The sequence below is a fragment of the Anastrepha obliqua genome, chromosome 5, assembly GCF_027943255.1.
Source record: "Anastrepha obliqua isolate idAnaObli1 chromosome 5, idAnaObli1_1.0, whole genome shotgun sequence".
In the NCBI taxonomy this organism is placed as follows: domain Eukaryota; kingdom Metazoa; phylum Arthropoda; class Insecta; order Diptera; family Tephritidae; genus Anastrepha; species Anastrepha obliqua.
Window position 1 is genome coordinate 47,953,722 of NC_072896.1, and position 11,198 is coordinate 47,964,919.

Consider the following 11,198-nt stretch of genomic DNA (forward strand, 5'->3'; position numbering starts at 1 on the left):
GCCTCAGAGTCAACTCCGACAAAAACGGAGCTGGTGCTATTTATCAGAAAATATAATGAACCACACTTCAGAACTCTCAAATTAAACAACCAACCTCTTTCGCTTTCATCGGAAGTTAGGTATCTTAAGGTGATATTTGACGCTAAACTCCATTGGAAGCTATACATTGAAAATCGTGTAAAGAAGGCCAGTATAGCATTCTACTCCTGCAAATCTGTATTCAGCAAAAAATGGGGGCTCAAAACACAAGTCGTGCTTTGGGTGTACATAGTAGGAGTTCTGCCAATTTCAACGTATGTATGCCTGGTTTGGTGGGAAATTCTATAATATTACTAAGCTGGGCAGGGTGCAAAGGGCTGCATGTGTGAGCATCACATTGCACCAGTGCTGCCCTGAATGCTGTTTTGCACTTACTTCCAAATGACTTTTACGTTACTTTCATCGCTGCCAAAGTCTGATTGCATTAAAGGAGGTTGGCTTCTGAAGACATTCTCCCAAAAGACATGGCATCGTTTTTGGGCAGTTAACAACCTATTTCTCCGAACTTCAGACATATCTATCTATCAACAAACTAGAGTTTGAAGGTCGCGCCAGGGCAATGTTTCCATGTAGACAGGATTAGAACGAGGGAAAAATCTGTTCCGAAGCTGGTACCTCTTCACTGATGCTCCAAAGTGGAATCGAGAGTAGGAGCGAGGGTTTTCTCTAAATCAGCCAATTTATCTATTTATCTCCTTTAAACTGCCAAATACTCCTAGTATTTTTCCAGCAGAAGTGTTTGCGATCCTGCAAGCATGCAAAATGCTTAGGGACCGCCGGAGCGAGGGAGATATTAACATTTTCCCCGATAGTCAAGCCGCGATCAAGGCTCTGACGACGCCATGGTGCAGATCCAAATTAGTCAACTCCAATTAGACAAGTAAGAAGGGCATTTCTTTGATGTGAGTTCTAGTGTAAAGAAATTGATGATGAGCTTGTCAGTAAGGGGACTTAATTTGTCTCAGAGATCGTCTACCCGGCCATTGCTATACTCCTGACTGTTGTTAGAGGGGAATTGCACAACTTATTTATCAGGAAAGCGCAGAAAAGATGGAGCTCCATTTCTACATGTGCTATTTCGAAAACGCATTGGCGCCAGTACTATAGACGGACGCTCAGAAAGTCGTGGGGACTCCGCGTTATTCAATTTCTAAATTAGGGGAACTTGGGGAGCCCCAGAGTGATACTTCAACCATTTCACCTACCTACCAACCTAATACAAGTCTCGTTTGAAAAGTCCGTGCAAAGTCAAAGAGATTACACTACTGGCATGTATCTAGGCTATGTTGAGTTAGTAGCATCTCTTTGAAGAACACATACCAAGATTCAGCCAGATCCTTATATTCCTTTGTGTTTGGCATTCGTTTGAATGGAGGAAGTCGAATGATTTTCCTTTTCCCTCACGGCAACACACCAGCTCACACCCCAGCAGTTGTGGTCGCAAAATTAATGGAAATAGGGTTCCAACTTGTTTCACATCCCTCCGTTTCTCCAGACCTGGCTCCCTCAGATCCCACGGACTACTATTTGTTCCCCAATTCGAAGAAATGGCTGGCGGCAAAAATATTTTTTTTTAAATGAGGAGATGATTGCAGAAACGATTGGCTATTTTCCAGACTTGGACAAATCCTGAAATCCTAATATTTGAAGGAGATGAACAAACTAGAACAGCGTTGAAAGAAGTGTGTAAGCCTAGAGTGTGACCCTGATAAAAATATTTATAAATTTTTCATAAGGCCAACTTTCCTTCACCTCATCCATTTCGATTACTAGCACTCCTCAACATTTTTCGGTGAATTTAAACTTTAGAAATTTTTCCACAAATTTTGCCTCCACTACAGATGTCAGGAATGCCTATAAGACCCGGTTTATTTCCAATTATGAAATTAAAATTCACAACAAAAAATCAAACGTTTAGCAGTGCATTGTATCAAAAAAATTGATGTTGTTCCACAAATGCCGTTTTATAACACCTCCGAACGGCAGATACTTTTTCGTGAGGAGCTTGTTCATGACTGAAAGGAGGCTTGCCATAGACTGCCGAGGGGCAACCGCTATAAGAAAACACTTTTTCTATCACTTTGGTGTTTCATGCGCGGAGTTTCGAACCCGAATGTAGTCCATTCGACATCAGTAATCGAACTAATTAAAACCTCAACAAAGCCAATAATGGCATCCCTACCTATTATTCATAGTGTTTTATTTGTTGTCCCGCTTTTGCCAATATTTTTACGATTTCTTTTATGGCAACCTGTTTATTTTCATTTTTTTTCAAAAACCCATTTTTCGAACAACCCGAAAGTTGAATAATAGATAACTTCTTTGTAACTTAATACGCTCTCGCTACTTTCAAAATAAAAAGACGCCTTTCAAAATTTATATACACATACGAGGCGTGTTCAAGAAATAAGGTGAATTTTCAAATTGCACGAGCTACATACATTCATCTTTCGATAATTTTCGCCTTTTTTTTATGTTCGTACTCTCGTCTCGAATATATGTTCACGGTATTAGCAATATGGCATGTTTAGTTTGTTTGTGTAAGGCATAAATAAGAGAAGAGTTTTGCGTGTTCGGCGATTTTCTGCTATCACAAAAAAATTGATCAAAAAATTTGCATAAAATTTTGTGTAAAAAATAGAATTAAGTGCTCAAAAACACTTGAAATGTTGGCAGTGGCATACGGTGAGAGTACTCTGAGTCAAAAAATGTTTACAAGTGGTACAAAAGCTTTCCACAGAAGGTCGAGAAGATGTGAATGACGACGCTCGCTCTGGATGCCCCAGCACATCAACAACCGATGAAAATGTTGAGAAAGTGAAGAAAATTGTTATGAAGAATCGTCGAATCACAATTAGAGAAGTTTCTGAGGATATGCCATGCATTCTTTTCGGATATTTTGGGCATGAAGGGAAGTTCGTTCCAAAATTGATGGATTTTGACCAAAAACAATGTCGCATGAGAATTGTGCAGGAATCGCTGAATGACGTCAACGACAATCCAGATTTGCTTAAAAAAATCATAACTGGTTGACGAATCATGGGTATATGGTTATGACATCGAAACCAAAGCCCAATCGTCTCAAGACAGAAGAGAGCCAAGACCAAAAAACGAACGCCAAGTTCGATGAAATGTCAACGTTTTGCGCACTGTTTTCTTCGAATACCAGGGCTTAGTGCATTGTGGAGTTCGTACCACAAGGTCGTATTGTAAAAAAGAGGTATTACCTTGAAGTTATGCGCCGTTTGCATGATGCAATACGAAGAAATTCATGGCTTTTGCATCATGATAATGCACCTGCTTATTCATCTCTGTTTCTAAGAGATTATTTGGCCAAAAACAACACCGTTTTCATGCCTCAGCCACCGTATTCACCAGGGGCTTTTTCCTGTTCCCAAGATTGAGGAGACCCATGAAAGGACGGCGTTTTACAACGATTGAGGAGATAAAAACCGCATCGCTGAGAGAGCTCAAGGATATACCAAAAATATGTATTTTTTGAACTGCTTCGAGGATTGGAAAAAACGCTGGCACAAGTGCATTATATCTGAGGGGGACTACTTTGAAGGAGATAAATTAGAAATTGATGAATAAAAAAATATTTTTTGAGAAAAATTAAAATTCACCTTTTTTTCGAACACATCTCATATAAGTATTTCTACTGCATTTTACAGTTCTGTAGTTGCTATACCCCAATATTTTTTCATCCGATCCTCTTGCTCATTAAAATCATCATCTTCTTCGTTCAGGGCTGAGCGATCCTGTGTTACCGTGAAATCGTACTCCAAATTGTATGGCATCAAGCGTTGTAACGAACCAAAATAGGCTGCATTTGGGCCACCACTCCATTTCGAAGACAATCCAACGTTTACCGCATTTTGGCTTTTCGACTCAAAAAGGTTATATCGAGATTGGGTTTGAAATGAACGGCAGCTACCAAAGTGCTTTGATAAGAAAGACATTTGTTGTTGTTTTTGTTGTTGTTGTTGTCGCTGAAAACGTTTTTCCTGATGTTTATGGGTAAATGTTGTGAGAGGTTTCTTAATTTCACTATATAACAGCTGTGGCGAGCTGTGCGATATGAAACGATTTCCAATATTTTTAATTAAATTGTTTTCTTTGTATTCACTTTTATCCAGTTCAATATTGAGCTCGACACCCACTTCATTTTTTGGATTTTTCGTAATCGATTTCGATATTGTATTGAGTTCTTTATCGAACAGCAGTTGAGTGTTTTGCTCCAACATATATTCCCAACACTTGAATTGTTCTTCTGAAAGCACCGAATCGGTTTCATGCAGAATTTCCAAATCATCATCTTCTTCTATAACATGCTCTGTCGCAAAAGCATATTCTTCATTATTAACACCTTTATTAAGATAGCTATGTACATGATCGCTTTGTCCACTCGGTGAGGAGCGATCACTTTTCATTATGCCTCCCATTAAGTTTTGGCGTGGCGAACAACGTCCAATGAGGCGATGGCTACCTAACGAAAGTTTGTCATCGGTATTCATGTTTTGTGTTATAGGATTCTTGCGTACTGTTTGTTTCAGCTCTTTCAATAAATCATCTACATCCGTGCCAATGTATTTGAACCGTATGACAATAATGCTGAGGTTATGATCTGCACCGAAGCTTTGAGCAAGATCTTGTAACCGCTTTGCGGCTAAAACTATATTTTCTTCCTTTCGTATCTCTTTAGTAACGAGTTCAATGTCCATAACTCCCCAGAGATGAGCGTTGCATATTACTAAGAATTCATCATCGTTACTCAAAAACGTTTCATGTATCGAGGGATCAGTGATACGACAAATTTTGCCGTCAGTGCACGTATCGCTGTTAGAAATTTTCGTACTATGGGTAGCACCTGTCAAACATATTGTTGATGTTCTACGCACTAGATATGCCCCTATATTACCAATGCTTGCAACACGCAGTACGTACCGTCTGGTTCTCTTTGGGCGCATATAGTCTTTGAAGCCTGCACTTTCTTTCGAAATATGACATAAGGCAATATGCATATCTTCGCATCCTTTCTCTCTAGCCAAACGCTGATATACTGACAGCAATGTATATTTCATATATTCCTTTGCTGTTTCTTTTACACTCCGCTCATGTATCAATATTTGTGGCACCAGATTCACTAACGCTGTGGTGACTGCACCCAAAGTCCCGGTTTCAAGAATGCCGAAGAGTCCCTCATCTTCTGCGAAGTTGCATAAGCGTATTTGCTTTACCAGCAGTTTTCGGCATTTTCCAGTTGTTTCGGCGAATCCTACAGTCCATGGCTGTCGCAAACTGTTGCTATCCTTCAATTCTTCCAATTGCGTTGTCGGCAAGCTTGCCCGATTCTTACCAGATACATCAACTAAACTCATTTTCTTCAAACTTTGGCACATCTGTACTTGTTTCTCATCGAATTGTAATTGCAAATTACACGACAAATCTAAATATTTTATATTCTTTGGCATAATATTCAAAAGATTTACATGATCCAAATGGTTGTGTGCTAAATCTAAGACTTTCAAATTCGATAATTTCGAAAGACTTGGCGTTTTATACAATAGATTTGAATGCAAACGCAAAGCTTCTAATTTTGTAAGCACGCAAATATTGTCCGGCAGATTTTGTAATTTATTTCCCGATAAAACCAACACTTCTAAATCGCCCCAGCTTCGTATAATATTTTCGGGCAATTCGCGTATCGAATTATACGCTGCGTAAATGATGCGTAATTTCTTTGCTTCGGCAAAAGTTGGAAATATACTCTCATTGAGATTATTATTTGAAAGATATAACTCTTCCAAACACCAGACGCCATTCAGCGCATGACATTGCTCAATCGCGTACAGATTGTTACTCGAGACATTCAATACCTTTAAGGTTTTATAAGTTATCGCAAAGAAGCTCTCTGGAAGTTTTTGCAACATATTGCATTGCAAATATAAATGCGACACAGTAGCGAAAATTAATGGTGAACTGTTCAAAGAAGCCAGTTGATTATAGGCAACGCTGAATGTGGACAATTCTTGAAAACTGTCTTTGGTGAATATATTGTCAATAGTCCACAGTCGATTGTGATCGCCGTATAAGCTGTTTAATTTGTTGCAAGCACCTATCCAATCCGGTAGTTCTTCGAAATCATTGTGTGATATGTCAATATTCACCAGCTTAGTTGGAGGTGATAATGCTGTTATTGTAGTGAGATCTGCGGAAGAAGAATACATATTAACGTATGGTAAGTTAAAAGCATTTACAGTTGGGTATATGTGCATCTTATGACCAAGGGTCGATTTTTGAATGCCAGTAGAGAACGTCTAAAATGGAGAAGGTACAACTCACGGTTGACAGATTACCAGGTTTGGCCTTCAGCTAAAAAAACCAATTTATGAGAGTAACTTCTGTGGCCACGTCACCGGGAACTCAGCAGCAGAGTTTTGCCCGCTCATTTCACACGTATTCACACACTTGTCTAATCAGTCGGTATTCAGAAGGCAACAAAGTAAAATGAGTGAAGAGCGTGTTGATTTTTTTCGTATATCACGAAAACTGTCTCAGTTTTTTCCTAGACAAACCGCCGTATTTACGCCGGCTGATTCCTTTAAATTCGCTGAGAACCAGTTAATGGTCTGATATTGACAACACCTTCTGAATTTTTTCTCCAACATTTACATTTACAACTCATGCAATAATGATAGTTTTCAAGATACGCTCTTTAACCATGATGGAAAAGAAAATTTTAGGAGGCACTTCGGCTGACACATCTTGGGAGATTCGGCAGCCGAATTCTGGGCGATAGTTTCACATGTATTCACACACTCGTCAAATCAGTCGTTATTCAGACGGCAACAAAGTGTCATTGGTTGATTTTTTTCGAATATCAATTTTGTAAACTCATCCCAAGTGACGCCAGCCAATCAGCTTATTCGCTCAGAGCGGAATAAGGGCCTATAAAAATCTTTTCACCTGCCCAAATACCGTGACCGTACAAAAAATAAGCAAACAAAACCGCTAGGATAAGCAAAAAGTGAGTCGAAAGCCAAGAATCCCAACCAACATTTCTTATCAAGAAGTTGCGAAAAAGTAACTTCAAGAGTCTTGTCGAGGCCCTATGCTCCCGAGAAGAGTGAACAAGGAAAAAAAAGTAGACATAAAGATACTATAATTTTTGATACACTTTCGTTCGTTTTATGTACAAGTTTTAAATTTAATTTTGACTAAAGCCTGGTTTTCATTATGCCATTTTTTTATTAAATATTTTGACACGAAGTGATGACACGTTGGAATTTTAACATTTTGCCATGGCTTCAAATCGAAATGATTTGATGATGAATGATTTTTTTTTTTAATATAATAATGAAAACCAGGCATAAGAGCTCCACTGGTCCTTCTGCTCAATTGCACACATACTCACTATTGTGTTTCGCCGTTAGAGTTTTCAAATTTTTCCCGTTAATAATCAACTCCTTCAATTTATTGTGATTACATATCAAAATCTCAAGTTGCGCTAAAGAGCTCAAATCCAAGATATCCATGCCATTTTCGGTGATCTCCAATTCTTTCAAAAACTGAAAATATATACAAGTTTATTGTTTAAAAATGTGACAGTGAACTTGTTTTACTAATCCCTGCTGCTTAACAATTATTTCAATATTTCTTCATATTTCAAGGTATTGTTTTAAGTAAGAAACTGAATTAGAAAAACAAGATAAGTTACCCGGATCTGCACAGGAGTTGTTATACTTATATTCCTACACGGGTTGGTTATATTTCTGAGCCTTTCTAGATTTCAAGATCCACTACGATTTGCATTAGCAGGGCGTTCAAAAATACACCACATAAAGATAGAGGATCAATTTTGCATATTCTACACATTAATGTTGTAGAATAAAAGTCAGCAGCTCGTATTATCGTATACCCTTATTACCCTATACTATTAAGGCTCATATCTGTGCTATCTAATCCATAACTTAAAAAATGGGTGAACAATTACCACGCTACACGTAGAAGTGTCAACGGATGTCTCTCAGTTTGACACAAGATAAAGGGTAGTGACTTCTAATGAACCATTCCTTTCGCTCACCTGACTACTAAAGCGCCCGAACTAAAATATCAACCAAGGCGTTGAAGTGGTGATTCACCAATAATCCAATTAGTGCATCCGCACCATTTTGTTGGCACATCCTCCCTGCCAACAATTTATGCGGTTATTTCTTCACGACTATATTCTGTCAGAGCGATAGAGAAACCTATTTATGTCTGTACCGGCCAGCTCTTCGAGGTTTTCAAAAAGCGATTTCCAAGGGTTAACATCCGCGCCTTCCATAGAGCAGGGCATTCTTACACACTTTCCTTTTTCCTCGGTTATTAAAAACTACGGCCGTATATTTTGAAAAGGATACCCATTTTGGGTGTCTGCTCTCCTATGGACCAGAAGCCAATTATCACTATCGTGAGTCTCCATGCATCGCTCCGTTTCATATTTGTCAATCTTGACGTTTATTTGTGGTTGTAGCTGGGCCTAAATGTTTTGATAACTTTGCACGTAGTCTAATCTCTCCAAATACAATCCATGATTCGTAGATATTTTGAGGCGTTGCATTCTTGATTGCACCCGTGGTGTCAATACCGATTCCGCAAGAATAGTATTCATGGCAGATCAATGTTCCGATGTCCCAGGGCCCAGGTGGTAAGGCTATTTCTGCTTTTTTCCACCAGTTTAGAGATTGTTGTAGCCGAATCAGTGCCTGGGTTGCAGCTTAGCTATCCGAAAGAATAGCGATATTGCCCTTAAAAGAGAAGCCTATGATTAGTTGTAGGCTACTAAGCTTTCCCTATTGCCAATACTTCCGCCTGGAAGATACTTCAAGTATTAGGAAGACGCACAGATTTTTCAATTCTAAGTCTGTGAGAATATATACTTGCTCCAACACCACAATCCATTTTTAAACCATCTGTGTAGACTGTATTGGTGAAGTGATTTGTAAAAATCCTTAACTCCATTCCTCCCGAGATGGAAAGAGAGTGGCAAAATTCCTATTGAATGTCACTGTTGAGACGATGTAATCAGTCCTTCCTTTCAGCGACCCGCTTCATTTAACCTTGATGCACTCATGATTGCCATATTCTTAATAGCTAAGAGCATCCTTACAAGATTGTTGCAGAACGACGAGGGGCTAGAAAGAATTTCACATCACATAGCTTGGACGATGACAATATCCGATGTATAGTCGGTGAGTATCGTAGGCGATGGAACGATGAGCTGTATGAGCTTTACGACGACATAGCCATATATATATATTATATATAATTGGCGTACACCCTGTTTTGGGTGTTTTGCCGAGTTTCTCCTCCTATATGTGGCGTGCGTTTTGACGTTGTTCCACAAATGAAGGGACTACAGTTTTAAGCCGACTCCGAACGGCAGATATTTTTATGAGGAGCTTTTTCATGGCAGAAATACACTCGGAGGTTTGCATTGCCTGCCGAGAGGCGACCGCTTTTAGAAAAAAAATTTTCTTAATTTTGGTGTTTCACCGAGATTCGAACCTACGTTCTCTCAGAATTCCGAATGGTAATCACGCACCAACCTATTCGGCTACGGCGGTCATAGACATAGCGCAGCGAATAAAGATCCAGCGGCTACGTTGGCTGGGTCATGTCGTCCAAATGGATACAAACTCTCCGGCTCTGAAAGTATTCGATGTGGTACCAGCTGGTGGTAGCAGAGTAAGAGGAAGACCTCCTCTGCGTTCGAATAATCAGGAGGAGAGGGACTTAGCTTCACTTGGTGTGTCCAACTAGCGCCGGTTAGCACGGGAAACAAACGACTGGGGTGCGCTTTATTAAACTCGGCCGAAATCACTTAAGTGGTTATCGGTCAATTAAGAAGAAGAAGCTTAAGAGCAATTTTTCAAATTTTAGCACAGAATATTTAATTTAAAGTTGAAAAGAAAATATCTACTAAAAATTAATTGGTTTATTCCTATTACCTCGGTCATTTAAAAACCAAACAAAAAATCTATGAGTTGGGCAATAGTTCAGTAAAGCAACTTTGTTTTAAAACTAAAAAAAATTACTAAGACAGCAGATGCAGTAAGCCGTGATTGATTGAGTACTCGTAATTTTGAAAATATTTTGATACTTACATCATAATTTCCTATTAATATATTTCCTCCTAGTGTATTTTGATTTTCATCTGATCCTAGCTCTTTATCACTTGTCATCGCTCCTTTAATATCGGACTGTTCCAGTGTATTTGTTCTTATTTTCAGCGTGGATCCAGACATTTCAATACATGCCTTTTGCTTAGTAGATTTATTCATTTTCTACGAGGCACTTTACTGTTTTCGCAACAATTTGGTCATGCATCAGTGATTTACGAAATTACACACTTCACTTTTTCTTAGATTATTTTTGAAAGGCATGCGATTTTAAACTAAAACAATACGAGTATTATTCACATTAAATGTTTTAGATCTATACACAATCTTAATACAATAAATATTTGTATTGTTTTTTGCTATTCTCGAATTTGTTTGCTTCCTTTTGAATTTTGTGTTTTCATCTAAGTCTTTCAGCTGTTCATGCTATAATGAAAATTTTAAGTGGTAAATAGTTACGCCTGAGAGAACACACTTTTCCACCTGTCTTGCTAAACTGAGTCCGATAAGCACTTTGTGGTGGAAATCAACAGGTGCAAGATATTTAAAGAAAAGAAGTAAGTACACTGAAAAAATTTAAATAAAATATATTTTATGTTTTCTTCTTTGATAGTATATAAATGATATAAGTTTTACTATTTATATGTTTCGAAAATGGAGATGTTTCGAAATTCGAGATTAGATTTTTATAAAATGGTTTCAAACTTTCAATTTCGTTTACTAATTTAAAAATGGTATTTTTATTTGTTGAACGCCAGCACATTGTGACATAAAAAATGTATTTCTGGCCATTGTTTATTGGACTTAATCCATCCCTATTTTCGAAAATTGGCCAGAGTTAAATTAAAAAGCACTTAGTTCTTTTATTTACTGGATGAAGAAGCGAAGCGAATGGATGTGGTGGTGAACGAGGTAGTTGGCGCACGCGCATATCGACATCCATATCACTGTTGACAGAAATGATTTCGAGGTTGTTAGAGAATTCGTTTATCT

The 11,198-nt window shown here is 38.3% G+C and overlaps 1 protein-coding gene across 1 annotated transcript; it reads right to left on the bottom strand.

Moving 5' to 3' along the window:
- Nucleotides 1–1,719: 1,719 nt before the first annotated feature.
- LOC129249328 (protein phosphatase PHLPP-like protein) lies at nucleotides 1,720–10,506 on the bottom strand. Its single transcript, XM_054889084.1, has 3 exons — nucleotides 10,191–10,506; nucleotides 7,457–7,610; nucleotides 1,720–6,250 (listed from the first exon to the last, which is right to left on the bottom strand). The coding sequence occupies exons 1-3, from the start codon at nucleotides 10,365–10,367 to the stop codon at nucleotides 3,708–3,710; spliced, it is 2,874 nt and encodes a 957-aa protein (XP_054745059.1). The 5' UTR covers nucleotides 10,368–10,506; the 3' UTR covers nucleotides 1,720–3,707.
- Between the last annotated feature and the right edge of the window lie 692 nt (nucleotides 10,507–11,198).